Consider the following 26,934-nt stretch of genomic DNA (forward strand, 5'->3'; position numbering starts at 1 on the left):
ACATGATCTCACTCATATGTGGAATTTAATGAACAAACTGAACTACCAAGCAAAATAGAGACAGACTCACAGATAGAGAGCAGGCGGACAGGTCGGGAGGGTGGGGGGGGTGCAGAGTTTGAGCAAAAAAAGATAAAAAGAGAGAGAGAGAACTCATGGACATGGACAGTGTGTGTTGATGGAGGGGAATGGGTGGAGGTGGAAGAGGGCATAGAGGGGATAAGAGGAGATGAAAAATATTAAATTAATTTAAAATATATATATAAATACATGTTTGGGGACAGGTATATTGTATCTAGTATGCGTAACCATTTTATGTTTACTGAAGTCCCAGTAACAAGTATTCCCGTTGGGTCTTTGGGAAGGATAATGGACTAATGGTACTCACCTTTTTGACATCTAGTAAAATCTTGGTTTCAGAAAAACAGTTTCCATTACTCTACACAATTGAAGGGAAAGGCAATCTCCTCAATAAGTATACACAAATAGATCACACACTGATTCGCAGTCCCTGGAAATCCAAACTAGTTACTGCTCTTCCTTGGAAGACTAGGCTTTGTCTTCATTCAATTGTAAAGAATATTGAATGTGAACATCACATTTCCATTTTCAAGGTGGAATTATCAAGGGCACATAAATGCTTTCTGTCCTGATGTGCCACTGGCATTCTGGTTTAAAAAATTTAAGGTAAAAAGGAATAGTGTTGATTGGGCAAGAATATGTCAGCTGACATTGATGGCAGGATGTGTGATTGCTGGAAATGAGATGTGAGTGTGTCCATTAATGAAGGGCCACGCAGGCTCAGATGCGACAGTGAGAGCTCACATTTTTTATGTCACATCTGGCTCAATGTTGGTTAGTTAGTAGGTGTAATAAGTGCAACAGCTAGTTGGAAAAATGTGACAAATATGCAGATCAGACTTTCCCGGATGAGGCAATGGTCCAGGTCTTTACAACTCAGAGAGCAAAGTCACCAGAGCATCCGTTCCCCACTGTGGCACCATTAAGGCAGCAGATGGCAGAGCATTAACAGAAAGACATTGGGAACAGCTGGAACACATCTGCTAGGAAGTGACAACCTAATGGTGTTCTGGGCTTTTTCTAATTGTGGGGGAATCACTGGAAAAGCCTGGAAAGAAACTTTGATGTTTTGGTGCTGCGAGGAAGGGGTTGGCTGGAGCACTGCATTCTAGTTCAGGCATTTGAGGGACTTCTGAAAATAAGTGGCTTTGAAACCTGGTAAAAATGTTATAGGAAAAACATTATACAAAATTAATTTGCTTTTCCCCAAGTGCTAAATAAGAACAAACTTTTAAAAGGTGTCTGTGAGGTTTATGTGGACCTGGAATCCACTTGAGGAAAATATGTGATTCATCATTAAGTTATGGATAATATTTAAACATAGAAGAGTTTTGATTGAGTCCAAGAATCACAGGACAAGGAACATTGAGCCTTGCAGAAAGGAACAGGTGTGGGTATCTTCCACAGGGACTTAGTGCCATACCCCAACTCTTGTAGTTGTCTTAGTCAGTGACTGGCTAGGGACTTGAAATCATGGCTGTTGGACTGCTGGCTAGAGAGGTACCTGGGTGGTCAGTCGAGGAAGCACTGAACTTGGAGCCAGATACCTGGCTCTTCCTCTCATTGGCTATGTGACTATGGACAAATGAATTTATTTGACCTCTGGCTTCTATATTTGTTCAGTGGGGATAATAATACCTGATCTACCTGAGGACAACACATGGTTGTTCCAATTATCAAATGAGAAAATGTGTGTGAAATCACACAAGCCATAAACATATAATGTAATTTATTATCCAATTATCAATATCCTATTAGCAAGTGATTCCTGATCAAGCAGGACATTATTCTCAATGATGATTTAAGCATTCATCCAGGTACCCAGTGAATAGTGAGCTGATTTAGGTGAGAGGTAGTGAAACAGGATTATCACATCCAATTAACCTGTTAATTTGCACACTGGTTCAAGTAACAGGACTAAATCAATACTTGTTTCATAGGAGAATAGATTATTCGGGATGGAACTATAAAATATAAATATCTAATTATGTAAAATATAAAACCCTATAGTTCCTTTTAAATGTCCAATAAAATGATAGAGAGTTTCATTTTGGGTATGGATTCTGACTAAAAGCAAGATGTTTATCATTTTTTAAAAAATACAGTTATCTCTAAAGCCGCCAGCTTGCACATTGAAGACAGCAGTGCACTTAATGCTGATACAGAATGACTTGTTCTCCACTGCCATCTTTTATTCCAACCCTGTGTATCTCAGAATTCCACTCAAACTGAGGTCCCAGCAACCTCTCAATACCAATTTGAACAAACAGGTCAATTGTTATGTGAAATGTTGCGAGTTCCAGGTTTGTCTGATTGCTTCCTCATGGTGTCTTGCAACTTTTCCCTCTACCCCCTATTTCCTGGAAATTTGGCCAAGAGGCTTGCTTGCTCAAATACAGGTTAAACATTTTTGGCATGTGTACTTCATAAGGTATCTCATCATACCAGGTTGCCTGCTATCATTTACAGTGCAATAGTTCTTCTTTTTGATGCTTAGATTGTCCCAAATTTGCTAAAAGGGATCCTCTTCTCGGTGGCTCCTCTGTCCTTTTGACATATCCTCATTAGTCAATGAATGATTTTTTGCTTTCTGGCACAAGATATTCCACCTGACTTTATTCTTTTCCTGCCCAAAACTTTTAAAAGGATTTAAAAAATGATATCTTTAGCTTTTTTTAGATAGAAACAAGCTGCACCAGACCATCTCTTTGCCTCATTCACTCATTTAGCAAGTGCTTCTTGAGAATCTACTATGTGTCAGGAACCTATAATATCAAAACAAATCTGGCTTCTATTCTACTCTTGGGGAGCTTAAAATATAATAGGACAAAGGACTCATAAATATCTATAAGGAGGAAAGAGATATACATTTTATAAATAGACTGGGTAGATTATGTGTCCAGGGAATTCAGGTGAGATGGGAGGTTACTGAGGCTGAAGGAATGTGTAGGTGAGAAGTTGCAGAAATGGAAGAAAGCCTGAGAAGCAGAGGCAGAAAGCTATACCTGGGAAGATGCGGCTGAGTCTGACATGAGTATAAGTAGGGTCTGCAAATTGTCAGAAAAGGAAGTTGCAGAGGGTACCCGGGAAGGTGGACTATGATCCAGCCATGAGTGATATTTAAATAAATTCTGTGCTAAGTCATCTGAATTTATTCTGAAGAAAAGGGCAATTACAAAAGTTCTTTGTTGTTATTATTTGATTTTTAAATTAGAACAATGATGTGAGTGAAGATATGCTACAGGAGGCTTCAAAGGGAGGCCTTCTCTCATGTAGGCTATCACAAGGGCCATGTAATCATACTGCTGGTAGGTTGAGTGTTGAACAAGCTGGCTAGTGGTGGGTATAATTATTCAAACACAAGGGCAGTAGATGCTCCTGTGATTTGTGTCTCACATGCAATGACAGCTGACCAAGAGTTTTTGTTGCAAAAAGCTTTATTGTTTCCATTTGGTCCAGCGGCTCCTGCTTGTGCTTGTGGGTGAGCCTTTGAAGAGGTATCTCCCAGCACAGCCGGGGGGCCAGCCAGCCAGCCTGCAGAAGTTAGTCAGGTGGCCACCCATCTTCTCAATGAGTTTCATCGCATTTAGGATGTGGCCGACAACGTAATAGAGGGATTTTGGAGTCTCTGTGAACTCCTCTTACTGGCTTTGACCATTTATTAAGTATTTTCTTTTTCCCTTGGTTCCTTGTGATTGGGACATTTCCTTTACTGTTATATGTTGTTTAATTATTCTTCCTTACTGTAGCTTTGAGAATTCTGCTTCACACTATGGCCTGAAATGTGACATATTTTTCCCATGTCTTTGCTCAATTGTGCTTTTATCTCCATGCCTAAAGTGTCACAGAGACTCGTTAAACGTAAACATCATCACTTTAAATTAAAATGTGTATATAGATGCTTTATAGCCTCCAGGAGTTTTCTTATTTGTACTTTTTAGACAATTCCAACCTATTTCTTAAGCTGAAGGAATTTCAGGAGACTTTGGTCAAAACATCCCTTTAAAGGATAATTATCCTGCCACCGCTTAGGAAGTCTTTTGAATGCCACCATTCACATCTTACCTTTCCATTGGTAACCTGAGGTGTTTGTCAGCACTGACCAAGGATCTCTGCTTTCCACCAGGACATCACCTCTCCTTCAAACCTCCTTCTGAGATTGCTCATGAGCCTTCGCTCAACAACCCATTCATTCATTCATTCATTCATTACAATTCTGGACATTGGGATGCCATTAAGAAAAGAAAGATAAGATTCCGTGCCCTTGTGGAATTTACATTTCAGTGAGATATAGATCAGGAAAAGCAAATAAGCAAAAAAAAAGTCATTCAAATAAGCATGTAAGTAAGCAAAAGAATCAGTCAGTCAAATAAATATAATTGTTAGACATAGTAAATATTAGGAAGAAAATAAATAAGGCTTGAGAGGGAGAATAATAGGAGATATCTGTCTTAGATAAGATGACCAAAGAAGGAAATTTTATTTATTTATTTATTTCTCTATATTAACTTTATTGAGATAATATCGGTTAATAAAATTATATAGGTTTCAAGCATAAACATCTCTGACACATCATATGTATATTACATTATGTGCCCACTAACCGAAGTCAAATCCTCTGTAACCATATATTTGACCCCCGTGACCACCCTCCACCCCCCTTCCCTCTGGCAACCACCATACTGTTGTCTGTCAGATAATTTTTGTTTGTTTTTCTTGTTTGTCTGTTTGTTGCTTTCAGTTTTATATCCCACATATGAGTAAAGGCATATGGTTCTTGACTTTTTCTGACTTATTTCTCTTAGCATGATATTCTCGAGATCTGTCCATGTTGTCCCAAATGGCAGCATTTCATCTTTTCTTGGGGCCAAGTAGTATTCCATTGTCTGTATGGACCACATCTTTACCAAATCACCTGTCAAAGGACACTTCAGTTGTCTCCATGCCTTGGCCACTGCAGATAACGCTACAGTGAACATAGGAGTGCAAATATTTTTGCAAATAAATGTTTTCAAATTGTTTGGGTATGATACCTAAAGGATATGAAGGTGATAACCATGTGAAGAAGAAAGAAGGAATATACCAAGCAGAGGGAACAGCATGTCCAAAGTGGGAAGGAGCTAGGTTGATTCGAGAAACTGGAAAAGCCTCGCATAGTTAGAATGTGTGCAGGAGGTGAGAGCAACTCAGGAGCAGCGACGGACAAGGCAGGCCCCTGAACTCTGGTACCCAGGGGAGATACGGCTACAGCACACTGGCTGAGGCTGAGGTCAGATCTTTCCTTTAAAGAGATTGTGAGCATAGTATCTAACACCTACCACTGTGTTGTCAAAAAGGGGGCATGTAGAATAATGGAAGTATAGAATAACAGTGGGGCAATCTGTTGAAATGTATCTGCTTTGGACAATCATGTTTAGGAATCCTTTTATAATTAATCTTTTGGCTTAGGAGATACAACTAGTTTATTTTTTCACTCTGGTACTAAAATAAAGAATATAAAAAGATATAATTGAAGTAAACAGAAGTGAGGAGGAAGCAGGAAGATATAATTGTGTTTAACCCATCGCTTACTTAGAATAGCAGTGTGCCTGATGGGTAGGAATGAAGCCATCAAAGAGGAAAACAAATGTGTATTTGTGTTTTTTTAGTCTCCTCCAGATATGATAGCAGTGAGGTACTGAGCATTTTCAGGAACAAACTAAGCAACAAGCTAAACTTTATAAGCTGTAAGCAGCAATGACGATCCATCTATGTAGTCCTAAAGATGGTTTGAATGCATGGGAATTACTGTTGCAGAGTTTTGTGTAAGGGGGTGGGCGTGGGGCTCTGTCACAGATCTATCAGAAAACAGCCCCAGTAGTTTCTTTTAATATTTGGTGAACTTTTAGAAAGGAAGGGAGTGCTATTTGATACTATTGTCTTAGTTTGTTTGGGCTTCTATAAGAGAATACCGTACACTGGGTGGCTTATAAACAGCAGAAATTTATTTCTCACAACTCTGAAGGCTGGGAACTCTAAGATCAAGATGCTGGCAGATCCCATATATGGTGAGAGCCTGCTACCTGGTTCACTGTGTCCTCACATGGCTGAAGGTTGAGACCTCAAAAGGGGTCTCTTGTAAAGTCACTAATCCCATTTATGTGGGCTCTGCCTTTCTGACTTAGCCATTTACCGAAGACTTTACCGCCTAATACCATCACATTGGGGGTTAGATTTCAACATACAAATTTTGGAAGGACACAAGATTCCGTCTAGGGCAAATATGTGAGTTTTAGTTTGAGTTTAGAGTTTCATTTTTGCAGATATTGCACCTTCAACCTACGAAATAATTTTGTTTAAGTCAAAATTTTATTTAAGAACATTTCATGTTGGGTTCTGTGGGCACTATTGTGATAACTGGTCTTCAGGCGTATAATAGTCACATGCTTTTCCTGCTTGCTCCCCTCTCTGCCTGTGTTCTCATTTCACTTTCCTCTGTGTTGGGGCTGCTTTCCCGTTGACATGCGTAAGCTAACTTCTGAAGCTTTGTGATCTTCCCTGGCTGTGCAGATTGGGGCCCCACAGGAAATCCCAGCTTCACATAATCTCCTGCTGTCTTGTACTCAGACTCCTAGGAACCAGGCCAGGATGGGTCTTAGGAATAGATGAGGGAGGGGAACACCCAAGACTTGGGGGTCTTTTCCAGGCTCTCCTCACCCCTGCTGTGAAAATAGATTTCCCCCCATAGCCTTTCTTAAACCTATCTTCTAGATTCATGCATTTCAATATTTAAGTGAAGAATAATGAAATTCATGAGCTTGAGGATGGGCGCCACGTTAACATGTTAATGCCTGGGAATATTTGGTATGAATTAGTGTATCAGATATCTTTCTAATTCAACAGTTAGCAAGATCGGGGGTGGGGGTGGTGCACAAAGGTAGTGGGAGCTTTTGTGTGGAGACTATTACATAAGGCTTTGGGATTTACTGGAATACTCTTATCTAATGTTTGGGGTCCTTGCCTTACTCATAGTAAGCATCCTCTGCTTCCATTAGAATTTCCCAATTAAACACAATCCTCTGTCTTTCCAATTTTATTATGACTTTAGTAAATTGATTAATAACCAATATGTTGAAAAGCAAAGGGTTTTTCCTAGAAAAGTATTTTGATATTTCCCACAAATATGGTTTTAAATAAAATATCTGTTATAAGTTTTAAAATGACTCTTCTGATTTTCTTTCTTTTTTCATCTTTAAATATTTCTTATTTATCAGTGAATCACCTCTCAGTACAATATCTAGATAAAGTGTATTTCCCTCTTTTTAAATACTTTTATATTCCCATCTGTTTTTATGGCATGTTGCTGCATGTCTCCAGAGGCACACAGCATTTTTATTTTCAAGTAAATTTATATTAGTTACAGTCTCCAGCTGTTTTAGATATAGGATCATTTCCTGTCGGTACTGTTTCCAGGACAATTCTTTTTTCCCCTCACAAAAATGAAAAATGTAATTTAACAAAGACATCCTATAATTGCCTTCATATCTAGCAAGGTATCTAGCAATCTAAATACTTATTTTATTTAAAACATCTGTCTACATAATATTTAGTGATTGTCCAGGGCTAGATCATCTTTGAGAAAGGCAGCTGCTGCCATTTTTATTTAATTTATAAGGAACCAACAAAAATGTCTCCTTAATATTAAATCTTCTGCCACTATATCTTAGGTGAGATTTTATTTTATTTTTTAAAATGAGAATAGCTTACCTCTTTGGAACTTGCAATTAGTTTAGTTTCTGGGTTTTTTCCAAATTGGAAAAGACCTTTCTTTTAAAAATCACTATGGAAACATTTTGCAAGAAAAGTACTCTTTTGTTCTCTTTCTTTCTATATATATACTTATATATATATATATATCGATGTAGATATATATGTGTATATATATAGGTATCATAATAGAAATGATGGCATGCTGCTTTACTCATATAACTAGCCTTACATAGGAATCACATTTCAATTTCCAAGTTCTTTTAGAGTTATCTGTCTATAGTGCATTTTCTCTTAATTTATAATAAAAAATGTAAAGTCTTTTTTCTTATGAAATTGATCTGTTGATTAGAGCAGTTAGTTGATTTTTTTTTTTACAAAAAATGCGTGGAGAAGGCAGAGGTGTGTGTGTGGGGGGAGGGTATATTAACCAAAAAACTTACATGCATAAATGCATAACCCACAGACATAGACAATAGTGTGGTGAAGGCCTAGGGCAGGGGGTGGGTGCAGGGTGGAAGGGGTCAATGGGGGAAAAAAGGGGACATCTGTAATCCTTTCAACAATAAAGATAAATTTTTAAAAATGCATGGAGAAAGATGGCAGCTTCTATAAAAGCTCTTTGTCTTGGGAGTGATACTGAATGTTGAATCCATACGTAAACTCTTATTATTTATTTATTTATTTATTTATTTTGCACCACCTTGGAGCTGAAGATAAATGTTTAACTTTTAATAGATCATATCAATTTAGGCTCAGCTGAATGCCAAAAACGCCAGACACCCAGGCTTACAATCTTGTGTCTAAATGAGAAAGTTTACCTTTTCCAGGGAAGTAATCAAAATATCCCTTTTTGGGACACTGAGAGTATGAAAGGGAAATGATTATGGTTCCCTACTGGCGCTCTGTTATGATTGACAGGAAAAACCAACATACATGCCACCCGAGACATCTTGTTCAGGAACTTTCTGGAGGGTAGTAAATTGGTGTTGGCACAAACACAAAAAAATAAAATGACTTGATTCAGCACTTTTCAATCCTAAATCCCCAAGCACTAAAGTAAGAAGTAAATATTCATCAAATGATCAAAATTTATATTGATTTCTATTCTACAGTAGCAGCTCAAAGCCGAGAGCCCTGCCAGGGCGGCCGTCGGCGTGAACGATTCTCTTTGCAGCGAGGCTGTAGCGGAGCCCGAGCTACCTGCGCCCGAGCCCCGGGTCCTCAGAACCCTGGGAGGCTAAGTTTCTAAAAGCGCGTACAAAGGCACACTTGTTCCGTTCTGTTTTGATAACTAAATTGTTATTATTAGTATGTAAAATAATTCTTGTTGTTCCTACTTCATTCCTTCCTTTCTATCGCCGTCTAAAGACGACCGTTTTCTAGAATTTCAAAGGAGCTGGAGCGCAGGGTGTAGTCACAGAGCGTTAATAGCTGCATTCCCAGCATAATGGCACTTGGGAAGGAGCTGCCGGTCCTGCAGGGCAAGAGGAGCTCAGATTGTATCTTCACACGATACAGCTTTAATTTTTTTTGTTTCTGCCGGAAAGTAAATAAGGATTTGCTGTAGTGAGATTTGGAAGATGGGAATAAGGGCACAGCCGGAGAACATAAACACAGGCTCGATGCCTGTGCATTGTGCAGAGATTTGCTAAGGAAACAGTAATGGAGAAACATCGAAATTCTAATCATCCCCTCCAGTCGGCACAGTGTAATCATACTCTCTTCCTACCCTCGCTCATGACATAAAATGCTGAATTTTTAATGACTTTAACCACTTGCATTACAAAGACGATGAGGGCAGTGGTGGATGGGGCTTTCCACTAATGCACTTGTGTGATATATTTGTCCTTTATCTTTGTTAGGTGGATGTGTTGTTGTTAATAAATATCTCATCTATCATTAACATGGGAGAAGAGGACATTTTTCTTTACATCCAAATAAATGCAGAAGGAATAATGAAAATAACATTGATGCTAATTTTTCTGATTTGTGTAAAAATGCTTACTATTTAACAAATAGGATGAAGGACATAGTTTTAAAATTGAATTTTCTAAACGTTATAGTGAATGTTCTTAATGGTTTGCAAACAGCATCAAGTCAATAGAAATAAAGATGACCTTTTAAAGATATAAATATAATATTTTTTACCTAAACCAGTTATCTTTTGTGGTTGTTCTAGTTATCCATGAATATAAATATAAACAAACCGTGAAAAACTAAGGCTAGTTTTTCTGGAGCTGTCAGTATGTTTGTATAGGTTTTGCAGCCTAATGTACAAAGATTAGTATATACAGAAGTCTTTGCTGAGTATAATATTGAAATAGCTTTGAGATTCTTGTTAAATTTTTGATATATATTTAATTTTTAACAATGGGAAAATATTTATATTTTTATTATTTTATTTTTTAAAATATGTTTTTATTGATTTCAGAGAGAGGAAGGGAGAAGGAGAGAGAGATAAAAATATCAATGAGAGAAACATCAATCGGCTGCCTCCTGCATGCTCCCTACTGGGGATCGAGCCCACAACCTGGACATGTGCCCTGACTGGGAATCAAACCAGTGACCTCTTGGTGCATAGATCAATGCTCAACCACTGAGCCACACCGGCCAGGCAATATTTATATTTTTTAATACTTTTATAACTCATCCCATGGTAAATAGGACATTCCAACAAACTAATTGTTTATTTGGCAACATTTTTGAAGTATAACATTGGTCTTATCCTTGAATGAACATTTTAGCTCCTATTATTTAGTATGCTTTTTCTGCAATTCTAAGTTATATATTATCTGAGGGCAGGCACCATGTCTGACCCAGATGTGTATCTTACTCGACACTTCACATAAGAGATTCTCAAGATAAAATTGTCAAATGAGTAAATGAAGGTCCTTAGTTAGCTTTGCTCCAAAGAAATACATTGTTCTCCGTCCTACTACAACTCAGTAGGAAAAGGAAACCTTGGTACTCCACTCAGTTATGCCAACCACCTGAAGAACACTGTGAGGTTCTCACCACTGTAATGCCAAATGCTGTTTGTATTTAGCCAGAATGTACCTAGTAATGAGCATGTGAATAAGTGTCTTTAGAGTGTTCACTTCTGGACAAAGGAAATGCACTTTGAATGCAGTCCCTTAAGGTGAGTTATTTCAGGAAATTATGAATCACCAGCAATGATAACACAGGCAAAAATGCACAAAATAACCAGATTTTAAGACAAAGAAAGCCCAACACTGTAAAGATGACAACTCTAAATCCTGGAGTGAGTACGGGGAACTCTGCCAAATAAAAGAATGGAGATTTCCAAGTGTAGATTCTAATCAACACTGGAAGAGGTTGTCAGGGCCTTGAGGCCTGAAGGTGTTTCTAGAAGGAAGCAATCTGCGTCAGTTGCAAGAGGGATAATATAGGGAGGAAAGAGAGAGAGCATATTAAATATATGTATAAGAAAGAAGAGAAAAAGTCATGGGTTTAGAGATACCCATGCATCAAAGGTTAAAAAACAACAACTGTGTAGTAAAAGTAGAAAATTATCCCCAATGACAAATTATTGCCAGAAAAAGTATAGATCTCACCTATTATATTGAAGAATCCTCTTGATTGTCCGGAGTTAGTGTGGACTTTTCCAAGTGAATTATATTAAAATATTTTCTAAAGTATAAATACCCTTAACTCTTTATACAAATCCTTCTTTCTAGGTTCAATTTCCTAATAAACAAAACAAAACAAAACAAAACAAAACTGTGGCATTGTTCATGTCTTTTCCAAAAGCTCAAATAACTTTTTTTTTTTTAATGGAAAATCAGGTTTTACTGTATTAAGCTAAAACAAGCTCCTGCGCAGAAGACTTAAAACTTTGTTTTGAGCCCGGCTGGTGTGGCTCAGTTGGTTGTGTGTTGTCCCATGCACCAAGAGATTGCTGTTTCGATTCCTGGTCAGGGAAGATGCCTGGATTTGGGGCTTGATCCCCAGTAGGGGGCATGCAGGAGGTGGCCGATCAATGTTTCTCTTTCATAGATGTTTCTAGCTCTCTCTCCCTCTCCCTTTCTCTCTCTGAGAGAACATATTTTAAAAAAACCAGCAACCAAAAACCTCATAAACTTTGTTTTGAAGTGGATTGTGAAGATTGCCACACAGAGACAATAGCTGAAGTTTCATTCTATATGTGTGGGACCATCATGGTTAGTTTCTAATATAATTGCAGCATATAAGATCACTGTTAGCAGAACAAAACATTACCAAATGATTCTTTAATTAAAGAAACCTTTCTTCCTTTTTTTTCCCCCTAGAGAAAAGTAAACAAGGTATATATTTTAATAATTTTTATTTATGTCAAAGAAAAAATAGTCTTCTTTGTAAGGGAGAATGAAGCCAATGATATTTAAAATCGAGCTGAGGCTACAGACTTCAAACTCTGTTTTATTTCTTTGTATGTTTTAAACCACTTCAGATTTTTTAACTGGGTAAAATTTATTCAGGCAATTTGCAGAGTGGCTGTCACACACCATGTGCTGTGCTTGGTGTTGGGGATATAGCAATGAACACATAGACAGAAGTCCCTGCCCTCATGGGGCTTCCTGTCCACTGTGGGGAGGGGGAGATGGACAATACAAAAAAAATTTTGGCCAGGGCTAGATAAGGTGAATATGTATGTAAGAGGATAGAGATTGCTGCCTGTAGGGGTGAGTTGAAGATTTAAGTAGGTCAGAGAAGACCTGAATGAGAAGATGATATTTCCGCAAAGACCTGAGGGAGGTGAGAGGCTGAGCTCTCATGCAAGCAAATGCCCTAGAAAGTGTCCACCAGCCCCGCTGGAGCTGGTCAGCACAGCTGAAGACTGAGGACTGACCGCTGGCATGGGGAGTGTGGACAAAAGCCTGACTGGAGTGTGTTCAAGAGAAAATAGGAGAGGAATTAGACATCGTGAGTGTAGATAAAGCATGTAAAAGTCATTTTGTTGTAATGGAGAACAGAGAGATTGGACTTTAGCCAGAGGATAGACTGGTGTCAATTGCCATCTGTCCAGAGAATCTTTTTCTTTTTTTCCTCAGATGGGAAAAAAATTTTTTTTGGGGGGGGGGGGGCAATGTGCTAATGTGACTAATACAGTAGAGAGGAAAACTTGATGCAGGAGAGAAGGGCAATTTGCTGTGGGAGTGATCATGCTTGTGTAGTTAAGAGGGGGCCTGTTGCACACATGGAGGGGTTGGTCTTAGAAGCCTGGACAATTTCCATAGAAACAGGAGAGAAGGCAGAGAACAGGGACCCAGGTGCAAGCAGGAGGGTAGACGTGGTGGGAAGCTGTGAAGCACAGTGTGAGTGTGAATGACCAGGCAGACCTACAGTGGCAGGAGTTAAGGAGGAGTAAAATTAACTTTAACATCAGGACACTTAACAAAGGATGCTGGGATGTGCAGTTTTAATGAAATAATTGATATTTCTTAACTAAATCAGTGCTTTTTAGGATAAGGTGTATATCTCTATGTGATTATAAAAGTGATTATGTATTTAATCCTTAAAGGTTGTTAGAATGACGAAAAATTTACTCCCCAAAATCTATCATGGGCTAACTATTTTGTTATTAGACACAACATCATAGGGAAGTAGATGGTTGAGTAATTATTCAGGTTCCAACGATCATTGAATTTGGATCACCACACACCAAGCCAAATTTGAATAAAATATTTTAGAACACTGTGTCTTGTGTTCTGACTAAATTATTAATTTGTAATCTAAATTTGAAGAGGTGTATCTCTAGTGATTTGGGCTGTAGGTGCATACCAAATAAAGGGGAAGACATGCTGCTAATGATAAGCAGCAAAGCAATTGTACTGAACCTCAGATGAAAAGACAGTTTTTTAACTTTATTATGTGTATTAGTTTACTAGAGTGGCAACAAACAAAATACCATAGACTGGGTGGCTTAAACGACAGAAATACATTTCTCACAGTTCTGGAAGCTGTGAGTCCCAGATCCAGATGTTGGCAGGTTTGGTTTCTGGCTTGTAAGTGACACGTTCTCAGTGTGTTCTCAGATGGCCTTTCCCTATGGCCTGCATCTTCATCTTCATCTCCTTAGAAGGACCCCATTCCTATTGGATTAGGGCCAACCCTTGTTACCTCGCTTAACCTCAATTACCTCTTTAAAGACCCTATCTCCAAATGTAGTCACATCGGCGGTTAGGGCTTGAACATGTGAATTGGAGGAGACACAGTGAGTCCATCCGTTATGTTAAAGGTTTACTACAGGTTACTGAAATCTCTTAGGCATTCCCCCTGTTTGGGACACTGGGCCTTTGGCCTGAAGGAAACTGCCAATTTCCTTCTCAATGCAATGTTCTCAAAGTATGCCAGGAGGCAGGAGCTTTGTGAGCTTATTTGGACTAATGCGTCAGATGGCTACCTTGCCGTGATAGAAAAAGTGAGATGGAGATGAAAGCCACCACAGAGACAATGGCACCTTACCTTCTGTGGGCACGGTGGCCAATAGCGTACAAAGTCCCTAACCTCACCCCCTCTTCCGTCTCCCCCTCTGTACCTTAGCCTCTTTGTCCAAATGCCCCAAAGCTCCTGCCACATTCTGTGAACATGCCACACCTTTCACAATTCTGGGCGTCTGACCAGAGGAGTTACTCTGCTTATAAAAATATTCATCTACTTTTTCACATAAATAAAGTCTTACCCATATCCCCAGATCTGGCTCAAATGCTACCTCTGTCAAACTTTTACTGCCCATTCCTTAACTCCAGGCAATTAGTTGTTTTATTTCCCATCTTCCCCCACAATCATCCCACTTGACACACTCGTAGTTCTCTCTTGGCCTGGCTCTTTCTTCCACTACAACGCAATCCCTCGAGAGAAGGGATTATGTTTTGTTCCTATTTGTACCCAGAGTCCCTGGAGCAGTTCCTGGCACATGGTAACGGCTCAGTGAACATATGAGTACTAAATGGATAGATGTATGGATGTACAATTCATTCATTCAGCAATTACTTACTGAACCCCTATAACGTTCCAGGTATTGCCAAGGTGCTGGGAATATAAAATGGCAAAGGAGACACAGAGAACAAAGTTCCTTACAGACCTTGGAGTCTGAAGACAGGGACAGAAAACCTGTAGGCCAGAAAAACCAAAAGTTTTAAATTGTGATGTGTGCTGTTAAGGAATTTTCACCGTTCCAAAATAGAGAAAAATAGTGGATCTACTTTTGCTAGGTGGTCGGGGAAGGCCTTTCTGAGAAGTAACATGTCAGCTGAGAGCTGGAGGGTGAGAGGACATTAGCAAGAGAATGTTCCAGAGGCAACAATATGTGCAAAGGTCCTGAGACGGGAAAGCGCTGTTTAAAGAACAGAAAGAAGGCAAGGATGACAGGGCACAGTGGTCAAGAGTGAGCTGCGTAGGTGGGAGAGGCAGAGGAGGCCTGAGCTGGGCAGGAGCCAAATCTCCTGGGCCGTGGGAGAGGTTTGTTTTTAGGTCTGACTGCAGCGTGAAGCCTGCTGGTGTTTCGTAAAGACCACGCCAGCCACTGTAAGGGAAGCGCCTGGAGGGGCAGGAGCGAGTGAGGGGAAACACACCCCAGGAGATAACTGCCCTGCTGCCGGGGGCCGGGGTGCAGGCTTGGGTCAGGCTGGCAGCAGCGCGGGGACAGACTGGAGGGACATTTTGGAAGGTGATCCAGCGGCTCTGAAGGAGCGACTGGCTGTGGTAAATGACAGTGAGGAGTCAGGGATTACTCCCAGGTTTCTGACCTGAGACACAGAGAGTGCCCGTTATTTAAAAGGAAAGGCCTAAGTGGAGAAAGTTTGGGCGACGTGGGGAGAATGACGATGGTCCGTTCTGTTTTGAACAGTTACACCTGAAGTAAACCCAAGTCCAAAGCCAGGTGGCCGGTTAGATGAAAGTGTGGGGCTCAGAGGGGAGGATCGGGAGCCATGACTGTATTGATGGCATCGAAAGCCGTAGGAGAGAGTGTAAATAAAGAAAAGAGGGCCAGAATTAAGCCCTTAACAGCAACCAGTGATCTCAGGTGTGATTCAAAAAGATTAGTCAATGAACCATCTATAAGGCGGATTCGGGGACGCTGGAGACGGTTGGAGGGCGAGGGATTGAGAATCCCTCGCATCGGGCCAGCCGGGCAGCAATGCAGGCCCAGCTCAGGCCGAGGAGAGCTGGTCCTTTCCTCACCTCTGCATACATTCCCTTCCACGGCGTTCTCATTTCACCTCCCAGTGTCAGCTGTTGCCTCTAGGTTTATATTTCAGTCTTAATATTTCTACTTGCTTGCTGAGTATCTCATTATGGGTATCCCACCAGTACCTCAAACAAAAAACTCGACCAAACCCAGCTCATTTGTTCCGTCTGCCGTAGTACGGCACCGGCAGGAACTGTGAGGTGGATCTTCAGTGAGTCTGTTCCCTCTTGTTCCTTTATTTTCCTTAACGAGTAAGTTGCCAGATCTTGTTGGTTACACATCAGTAATATTATTTAATCAGGCTAAGTTTCTATTTGTAAAATATATTCACTTTTAAAAGCATCCACTATAATCATAAAATGCTAATAAATAAAATTCTTTTAATCAGAGATTCAGTGTTATTTTTGCAAGAACTGTATTTTCTTTAAACCTTTCACCTAAAATTTATCTTTGGACTAAGATATAGGATGAAGAAAAGTTAAGGCAGTTTGCTGAAAGATTTAGACTGGCAAAGCCATTCAACCTTAGCAGAAGGAGCTACTTTTTTCTATTTTTATCATCACGCTTAGGTATGAATCACTGAAAACAGAGACAGAAATAGGGATGGATAGGAAAGGCTTGGGCCATCTAATTCCTCTCCTTGTTAGTGCACAGGAGTTTTTTTAATGTCAAATGCCAGTGAAGTATTGTGCAATAAAAGTCTTAGATTGCAACATTTCAATCATTTTTGTAAGGTGACTAATTGTCTTTCGAGTTGCTGTCAACTGGAGTCCTTTCCATGTATCCCTGTTCTATGAGAGGTGTTTCCCTTTTTACACAGAAATGGCCTGAGGTCTAAAAGGAATAAACTCCAACTATTTTTTTTGTAGTAGCGATGCGTCCACATGAAGTCAGCGTCCCTCCTTATGATCCTTTTTGTAACCAGTGACACACATTTGTGAGATCATTACCCAGAGCAAGCAGTGGTCCAGCTTGTTACCATAGGATGACTAAAAATGAGCAGGAACCTCTAGGGATCAGACATGCCCCTTGGTACCTTATGGTGCAGATGCACCATTCTAATGGGGTTTCCATTATCCCTATAGCTTTTGGGGGGGAGGAGTGGAGGGGAGATGGCGTTTGGGAGAATTATTGTTTTCAAGTTCTTTGACTTTTGTTCAATATCTCTCAGTTATCTATCTCACATTTATTTAATCACATAAAATACGGTGTGCTCTTTTGAAAGCTATGTTTTGTTGTTTTTTCTAATAATTGCCTTCCTATATTAAGTTTTACACCCCCCTCCCCCATTTAAAAAATATTCTTAGGTCTATAGGTATTATTCCTTCAAGTTCTATGATACCTGCATATCTCTGGGTTGAAACTCTTCTATAATGCCAGCAACATGCTCCATTCCTCTTCTTTGACATCCTTAATAAAGATGCTAAATTCCTTTGTGCCTTCCAGCCAGCCACACCCCTTCCCCCCAAACCAAATGCTCTCCATGAAACACTATCCTTTGTTTATAGTGTTTGACATAATTCTTAATACAGTTGAGTCTATTTTTATTCAGGCCACTTAGTTTGGGCAAGAAAACTTCACGTGAACGAATACAGAGGATTTTAACTGATTTCTGAAACTTCAATGTTGTGAATATAGTAATTTTAGCATTTTTCGAAAGTTCTTCCTCGGCAGTCCAGAGCATTAGTGATTAGCTGCTTGTGGAAAGCAACAACGTAGGAACTTTAGAACGGTTTGAGACCTTACGTTTCATAAGCTACTCATTTCCTTTACAGAGCCCTGACTTTCACTCTAAGAAGCTGTCACTTTATAGTAACACTCCCCGCCGCCCGCAGGCCGAGTCTGTAAAGCTAGAGACTAGGCAGAGGGCCCTGGTTGGCCCCGGCCTCCAAGAGCAGAAGGTTGTGTCTGACTCAGCGATTCTTACATGTTTAATCCTGGCAACTACTCGAGAGTGGCCCACAGCTGCTTTTCTTAGGAGAGTATGTAATTCAGATATGAAGAAGTAGCAGTTTTAAGGCTTATCAGAAATGTTAATGGATGTTCTTGGATTTAGTAAAGCGTGCCAAAGGAAATTAAGAGCTCCTTGGGTGTGCAGTGCGCGACCTGAGCGCGGCCCCTCCCCTTGACCGGGCCGGGCAGGCGTGCCACCGAGAAGGCTTCGTCCGGCCTCGTCCAGCGTCCCGGGGAACCCTGAAGCCACAGCGGTCACAACAGCTGCAATAAATAAAGCGTCTATTTAATACGTTTCCATGCCAAGTATTATTCAGCATTCTTTTGTCCTCGGTTTGATAGAAAACAGCATGGTGAACTTAGTACCTCTCCTTTACTGCAGTGAGCCCCACGCAACTGTGAAGGATTTAACAATTCAAACCTGCACAAGAGCAAAACCACCATTCCCTCTGTTTTAAAATTAAGACAATAGTACAGAGAACAAAAAAAAATGTAATAAAGGAAGTGCGTTGTCCCGGTGGAAGAGGTATTAGAATTAGTACTAGGCTTTTTTACGCTCCTCAGGGAGCATAGTGAGAGGCGTTCAGAATACGAGTCCCCGCAAACGTATGGGTTGGAGGGGGGTCTTCAAAAAACCACTGTTACATATGTGGCAATAGGAGGAATTTCACAGAATTTTTATGTAAAGTCTCATCATCCAGTATTATGATCTCAGGGATATTTTGTGATGTTTACTGAGTCTTCCGAGAGTTCATTTATTCAGGTCCTATTTTAAGGAGGAACTTAGAAGATTCAGATCTAAACTGTAATTCCGTAACATGCCCAGCCGATCCCATTAAATCCCACCGGGAACGGAGCAGTATAGTGATACGAACCATCCCCCTTCTTTGAGTCGTTACACCTCACTTGCAATGCATTCCTCCTGGATTAAAACAGCAATTCCTCTTTGTCTCCCTCCAGGCTGAGGTTCAGCTGTGCTACCTGGAAGCGCAAAGAGACGCTGTTGAGCAGATGTCCCTGAAGCTGTACAGCGAGCAGTACACCAGCAGCAGCAGGCGAAAGGAAGAGTTTGCTGATATGTCAAAAGTTCATGCAGTGGGAGGCAATGGGTAGGGAACTGTTCTTTTTGTTTTCTTCTCACTAACCTCTCCTTTTTCAATCACTTGCCACTGGTGGGCGCGAGGCAGGCATTCCCTCCCGAGCTAACAGCAAGAAGCCCCCTCGACTAGGCTCACTGGGCTTTTATGTCCTTTCTCATTTGTGCTGGAATTGACTGGATTTCACCAGCCTCTGTCACCTAACCCAGAACGTCCTAACTTTGTTGTGATTTATTTAAAAACAGCCTGTGTTTTTTACGAGTGTTTGTGTGACTACATTGTGCCTATAGTATTGGTAGTTTTTCTTTGTAAAGTTACTTTTCAGTGTATTTCCCCCCTCTTAAACTTAACCATTTATTTTAAAGTTTGTCTAAGGATCTTTTAAGCACCAGAACCTCACTAGAGACTTGGTAGAACACAATTTTCCTGAAAAATGGAGATATTTAATAATTGTTTAGAGACCGTGAGCTAGCTGGTTTGCTTCACATGAAGTCTACTGGAATAATAGACTAGCACTTGAATTGTCTAGAATAAGCGGAAGGACCCACCAACATCAGTGACCCATCAACAATTTCATTTGGCCTGGGACACATGGCTGTATTTATTAGTTATATTATACTAACTACCCATCTAGTGAATAATTGCCATGAATTCAGGTATTTCCAAATGACTTTAAAATTATGCAAACATTTTGTATGTGTGTGTGTATGTGTATGTATGTGTGCACACACACACACATACATACACATACACACACACATACAAAATGTTTGCATAATTTTATATATATATATACACACATTATCTTTTTTTGTCTTTCTGGCTTAATTCTAGTATTCAGTAGGTGAAAATTAGAGTAAAAGAGTAATAATGAAATTTAATTATTTCATAGTTTTAATGACATGATAAAAATTATACTCATAAAAATGGAAACAGTAACCTATTTTACTTTTATCTTTGAGCCAGACAATAAAGGGGAGAAACTGTTCTCCCAAGTCTGTTACATTTTAATAACATCTTATTACCCTATGAGGTGTAACTCTACCTAAAATATTCCCCAAAAAGGTAGGTGGAAAATAAGCCTTTTTATGTACTTGTTTGCATTTATCTTTTACGTCCTTATAGTTTTGACAGAACTTTACATCCTCATATAAATGTTTGGGATAAATTAAGTATGCTGATTACAAATTCTGTCTTGTGATATAATCCAGGGTGATATAATATAGGAAAAGAATCCGAGTCATAATTCTGTTTAGGAATTGAAAAAATAAATTTTTAAAAAAATATATATCTTTATTGATTTCAGAGAGAGGAAAGGAGACGGAGAGAGAGAGATAGAAACATCAATGATGAGAGAGTCATTGATCGAGCCCGCAACCCGGGCATGTGCCCTGACCGGGAATTGAACCCCAATCGCCTAGATCCTAGGTTGATGCTCAACCGCTGAGCCACGCCCGGCCGGGCAAAAAAATAAAATTTTAAATTTACTTATCTATATAATGTTTTTGCTCTGTCAGAATTTTGTACCCATAGACATGTTCTATATAGATTTGATTACTCATATAATTCAGTAAACATTTATTCACAAGAAGAGACGCATAGAAGCAAATAAAAAAAAGCTTAAAACTTGGAGCATGAACAATGAGCTGTTTTGAGGCCTTAATGTGCTTTAATTTCTCTAAAGCCTAAATAGTCTCTGGTGTACACGCAAGCACAAACTTTAGGTCACATTTTCATGTTTTCTGAAAGCCCTGGAGATTGAATGGGCACCACGTGCTTCTGACCTCAGATGCCAAGGACCCAACCTGAGTACTTACTCTGCGCTCCACAAATCATAAATCTGCCCTGGGAATTGCTTAGTTAACAACAAGCATTGTTCAGTGGAGTGGGAGTAGGTGAACTTGCCTGATATCTTTTGTTTATGCTCCTTGGGGTGCTGAAGGCTGGGCATTGTGCAGAAATTTAAGAGTGCGCTGAAGAAAAAGCAGCCATTTAATACTAAGGACAAAAATGATATACTCTTTTCTATTTTCTGTATACATACAGAAAAGCATTGTGTGAGAAATGCATGTGGGTGAGGTTATCTGGGTTGTCCTGCCCCCAGGACTCTTTGCTCCTACAGTCAAATCCTTAATTCTGAAACCTTAAGAACATAGCCTTGTAAAATTATCTGCTCCATGACACACAAACTTCACTAACTGTTTCTTTTGTTGCCTAGACTGATCCTTGTTTCCGATAAGCAGTTGTGGGAATAGTGTGGGCTTTCTAGGATCTTCATTCCATATGCAGATATCCAATCTGCTGAAGAGAAAATTAAGTTGGTGATACAATTCATAGGTTTTTATTTCCTCCCTATGTCTACATGCATGCTAAGAAGATTAGTTGAAAAATGTACAAAACTCAGATGCTGGGTAGAATAGTGATCTAAATTTCTAAGAATTTTACACAACCAAAATATCATTTAGAAATGAATTTACCTCTCTGGCTTGACAGGAGGGTGTGTATCGGCGATATAACACAGCTCATGTACAACTCTGAACTGTGTGTTTAGCGGTCATGAATAGGTGTGGTTGGAAGATTTACCCAAATGCATGTGAAGCTGTGTGAGCTTTAGTAACAGAGTGTGTTCACCTGTGGGGACATTTGGCACTGGCTCCAGCATTGCAAAGTGGGAAACCATGGCCTCCTGAGGAATATGCAATGTGTATCTCCCCACAAGATTCTCTGTGAGAACAGGTTGGTGCTTTTTAATTCCTGCCAATTTAAATGACAGCATCTATAGATTGTTTTGTTTCTTTCATTTAATAAATATTCATTAAAGATGCCAGGCTGGTATGGCTCAGTGGTTGAGCATCGACCTATGAATGAGGAGGTCATGGTTTGATTCCTGGTCAGGGCACATGCCCTGGTTGCAGCGTCTATCCCCCGTGGGAGACATGCAGGAGGCAGTTGACCAATGTCTCTCTCATCACTGATGTTTCTATCTCTCTCTCTCCCTCTTCCTCCCTCTCTCTGAAATCAATAAAAACATATTTAAAAAAAAAAAATCATTAAAGACTTATTATGTACATGGCCTCATGCTCTGGACAGAGTTTGTTAAGAACACCTACATTTTATATAGTTTGTAAAGTGTAACCCTCTTTTTTCCCCAACACCTCTTTCTACTACAAGGTTGTCTGAATTAATTTTTTAAATGAATTTCAAAGATGCTGTTGAATTCATTAGGTAGCATCCTACTTTCCGTCAAGACTTAGTGTAGATTAGAAACCACGTCTTTTGTTCAGCTTATAAATGATGGAACAGGGAGACAGAAAGTCTGGGTGACGGGCTTGTCCAGGATGACAGTGTAAGACGGAGCTAAAACCTTGACTCGGAACCCTGGGTGAGAATGCAGTGGACAGTCCATAAGTCATGCTTTGTCCTCTGACAGATTTTATTTGGACCCTTGATGAACCTCTTTTCCCTAAATTCCATGTTGTGCATACTCCATACTCTGTGAAATTTAAATTATGGTATCTTCCTACTGTGGACAAGTGCAAGAATCTTAAGAACAATTTCATTAAAGCCACAAGGAAGTTTGGTAAAAACATTGCAAAGTAGGCTTAAGTGAAAACAAAATTGACTTCATTCATTAATTTGACAAATAGTATTATATACCTCCTATATGAAGTACAGAAATTAAAAGACAAAAAATGAAATGGTCCCTGACCTTGAGAGGCCCACAATTTGGTAGGAGGAGCCAGACCTATAAACAACCTGGAATAAAAGATCACAAATGCTGAGATAAAAATCTGCTTGGAATTAGGGGTGGGGCTCATGAAAGGCAGAGCTCGGTTCTGGGAGTGGCGGGAGTGAGTTGGAGCTGGTCAGGAAAGACAGCACAGAGAGAGAATCTGGAGATGGTTTTTGAAAGAAGGCAAGGTCAGGAGCAAAGCTTTTCAGTTTCATCTGAACAAATGTTGATTGAACATCTACAAAGACTGACCACAGTCTCTGCCTTCATGAAATGTACAATCTGGCCAGAGAGTGCAGTGGGCATTAAGCCAGTATTTGCCTGTGCAGTGAGAGAGAAGGGGAAGCATAGGTGATGGGGAGCTCAGAGCAAATGGGATGGGCTCCATGAGACAGGGCTGTGTCTTTTATGTTTACCACACTCTACTCTGGCACAGTGCCTGGCAAGTGCTCGGTGCTCAGTGAATGAATGGATGCATGAGTGAATAACTAAGACTAATCTAGGGCTCAGAGAGAGGGAGCAGAGGTCTGTGCTTTTCCACATGACTGGAGAGCAGGGTAGAAAGTTGGAAGGTGCGTGAAAAATAAGGCTTGGGAAGAAGGGGAAGTCCAAATCCCGGAGTTAATCATTGAGTTCATGGTTCTTAACCAAGATACTGCATCAGGATCCTCTGTGGAGCTTTTAAGCTGAAAAATGCCTGTCCTCCCCACCCCAATGAAAATTCTGATTCAGTAGGTAGAAGTGGGCCAAGGTATGATTATGTTCTAATGCTTACTTTCAGCTGTGAACCAGTGCTCTAGTGGTTTTCAAAATATAGTTTCTGGACCAGCAATATCCACATCTCCTGGGAATTTGTTAGAAAACGCCAATTCTGTGCCCTACTCCAGATCTACTAAATTGGAATGTCTGGGGTCCAGCAATCTTTAACATGTCCTCTAGGTGATTTGGATGCAGTTTTAGAAACACTGCTTTAATTTTGGAGATTTTAGATTAGAAATGCATGGAGAAGGAATTAAGTCTTGGGGATATGAAGTACGGCATAGGGAATGTAGTCAATAATATTGTAGTAACTAATATGGTGTCAGATGAGCACTAGAGTTATCGAGGTGATCACTTAGTAAGTTACATAATGTCCAATCACTGGGTTATACACCTGAAACTAATATGTTGCATGTCAACTGTAGTTGAAAAATAAAAAAATTACTTAAAAACAGAAATTAATGGAGAATGTGGAGACTGAATTAGAAAACAAAACCTGAAAGAATCAATAAACATTGGATGAGGGGAATGATGCTGCATTTGCTTGGTCAAGGAGAAGAAAGAAAATAGGAGGCTTTGCCTTCAACTGACTTTGGTGTCATTCAAAGTTTAATATTTATTGAGCTGGCTATCATAGGCACTGGGGATGTAGAGACAATGGGAGACAAAGGGTGACAGATGTATGTAAATCAGAAAAGCCTTCCAGGAAAAGTCTCATGGAGAACGGCTAAGGCTCAGAAGTGACAATGAGTGTTTCTCACAGAGGAGGCAGTATGTACAAACAGCTGGAACCACTAAAGGATGTCTGGCATGACTAGATTGGCAGTTTTTAAACAATGTTCTGGAAGCAGTGTGGAGAACAGATTGGCAAGGACAAGACTAGACAGTGCTTAGTTAACAGGCTATTCTAGTCATCCAAGTGAGAAATGGAACCCGAGCTAAGATAGCAGCAATAGGAACTGAAAGAAGGAAATTGAACTTATAGGCCTTGGTCACCAGAGTGGTCACCAGTATTTAAGACTGTTTCAGGCTTAGGCTCTCTCATTCACTGAGGTGGGGAATGCAGGAGAGGAGCAGAAGGGGTGAAAGAAACTGAGTATAGTTCTTTTAATGGTCTGTGGAACATCCAAGTGGAAATGCCCAGGGAGCAGGTCTGAAGCTTAGGAATGTTTTAGGCTCCTCAACCAGCAACAAGGGCAGTGTGGTGACTATGGGTAGCAGAGGTTGAGAGAGGTAGGAGCTTACCTTTTGGTAGTCTGTTCTCCCCTCTCAGGTGGACATAAAGTTATCTTTAAGCATGCTCAAAGAAATAGAAAATCTGAACAGATCGACTACAAGTAAGGACACTGAATTAGTAATCAAGAACCTTCCAACAAATAAGTCCAGGACAAGATGGCTTCCACTGGTAAATTCTACCAAACATTCAGAAAAGAATTAATACCAATGCTTCTCAAACTCTTCTAAAAAATAGGAGAGGAGGGAACTCTTTCAAACTTATTCTATGAGGCAAGCATTACCCTGATACCAAAACCAGACATGGATGCTACAAGAAAAGAAAATGAACGTACATGCAAAATCCTCAACAGAATATTAACAAACCAAATTCCACAATATATTAAAAGGATCATACACCATGATCAAGTGGAATTTATTTCAGGGATATAAGGATGGTTCAATATTCACAAATCAGTCATTGTGATGCACAATATTAACAAAATGAAGGATAGAAATTATATGATCATATCAGTAGATGCAGAAAAAGCATTTGACAAACTTCGACATCATTTATGATAAAAGGTCTCAACAAAGTGATTATAGAGGGAACATCTCTCAGCATAATAAAGACCATATATAACAAGCCCACCGCTGACATCACACTCAATGGTGAACATCTAAAAGCTTTTTCTCCAAGATCAGAAACAAGACAAGATGCTTACTCTAACCACTTCTATTCAACACAGTATAGAAAGTCTTAGCCAAGCAATTGGCAAAGAAAAAGAAATAAAAAGCATCTAAATTGGGAAAGAAAAAAATAAAACTGTCACTAGTTTCAGATGACATGTTATTAAATATAGGAAACCCTAAAGACTTAATAAAAAAACTTTTAGAATAAGCAAACTCACTAAAGTTGCAGAATACAAAATCAATACACAAAAATCTGTTGTGTTTCTATACACTACCAGTGAACTACCGGAAAAAATAAAGAAAACAATCTCATTAATAACTGCATCATAAATAAAATACCTATGAATAAATTTAACCAAAAAGATGAAAGACCTGTATATTGAAAACTACAAGACATTAATGAAAGAAATGAAAGAAGTCACAAATAAATGGAAAGGTATTCCATACTCATGGATTGGAAGGATTAATATTGTTAAAATGGCCATACTATCCAAAGCAATCTATAGATTCAATGCAGTCCCTATCAAAATTGCTATGACATTTCTTTTTTCAAAGAAATAGGACAAGCAATCCTAAAATGTGTATAGAAACACAAAAACCTGAATAACCAAGTCAATCTCATGAAAAAAGAACAAATTTGGAGGCATTTAAAAATATGTTTTTATTGATTTCAGAGAGAGGAAGGAAGAAGAGAGAGAAACATCAGTAATGAGGTCGGCTGCCTCCTGCATGCTCCCTACTGGGGGTTGAACCCACAACCCAGGCATGTGCCCTGACTGGGAATCCAACCCTGATATCTTGGATCATAGGTTGATGCTCAACCACTGAGCCATGCCAGTCAGGCTCTCCCTGATTTTAAACGGTATTACAAAGCTATAGTAATTAAAACAGCATGGTATTGGCAGAGAAACAGAAACATGGATCAATGGAACAGAATAGAGAGCCCAGAAATAAACTCATGTATGTATGGTCAGTTAATTTATAACAAAGGAGCCATGAACATACAATGGGGAAAGGATAGTCTCGGCAATAAATGATGTTGGAAAATTGGACAGGCGCATGCAAAACAATAAAATTTGATGACTCTTACGCCATAAAAAGATTAACTCTAAATTGATTAAAGAATTGATAAGAAGATCTTAACCACAAAACTTCTAGAAAAAAACATAGGCAGTAAGCTCCTTGACATAATAGGTCTTGGTGATGATTTTTTGAATTTCACACCAAAAACAAAAGCAACAAAAGCAAAAATAAATAAGTGGGTCTACTTATCATACTAAAAAGCTTCTGCACAGCAAAGGAAACCATCAACAAAATGAAAAGACAACCTACTGAATGAAAGAAAATATTTGCAAATCATATATCTCATAAGGAGCTAATATCAAAAATACATTTAAAAATCCATACAACTCAATAGCAGAAAAACAAACAATTCCATTGAAAATAGGCAGAAGATCTGAATAGAT

The 26,934-nt window shown here is 39.5% G+C and overlaps 1 protein-coding gene across 1 annotated transcript in view; it reads left to right on the top strand.

The window, feature by feature from the left end:
• The window catches only part of AKAP6 (A-kinase anchoring protein 6), a 518,419-nt gene that overhangs the window by 369,589 nt on the left and 121,896 nt on the right, over nucleotides 1-26,934 (top strand). The window contains exon 9 of the mRNA XM_016209490.2: nucleotides 18,935-19,083. Coding sequence (XP_016064976.2) covers nucleotides 18,935-19,083 — 149 coding nt within the window. The remainder of the gene's footprint in view (nucleotides 1-18,934; nucleotides 19,084-26,934) is intronic.

Source organism: Miniopterus natalensis, chromosome 1 (genome assembly GCF_054644295.1).
Source record: "Miniopterus natalensis isolate mMinNat1 chromosome 1, mMinNat1.hap1, whole genome shotgun sequence".
NCBI classification, from domain to species: domain Eukaryota; kingdom Metazoa; phylum Chordata; class Mammalia; order Chiroptera; family Miniopteridae; genus Miniopterus; species Miniopterus natalensis.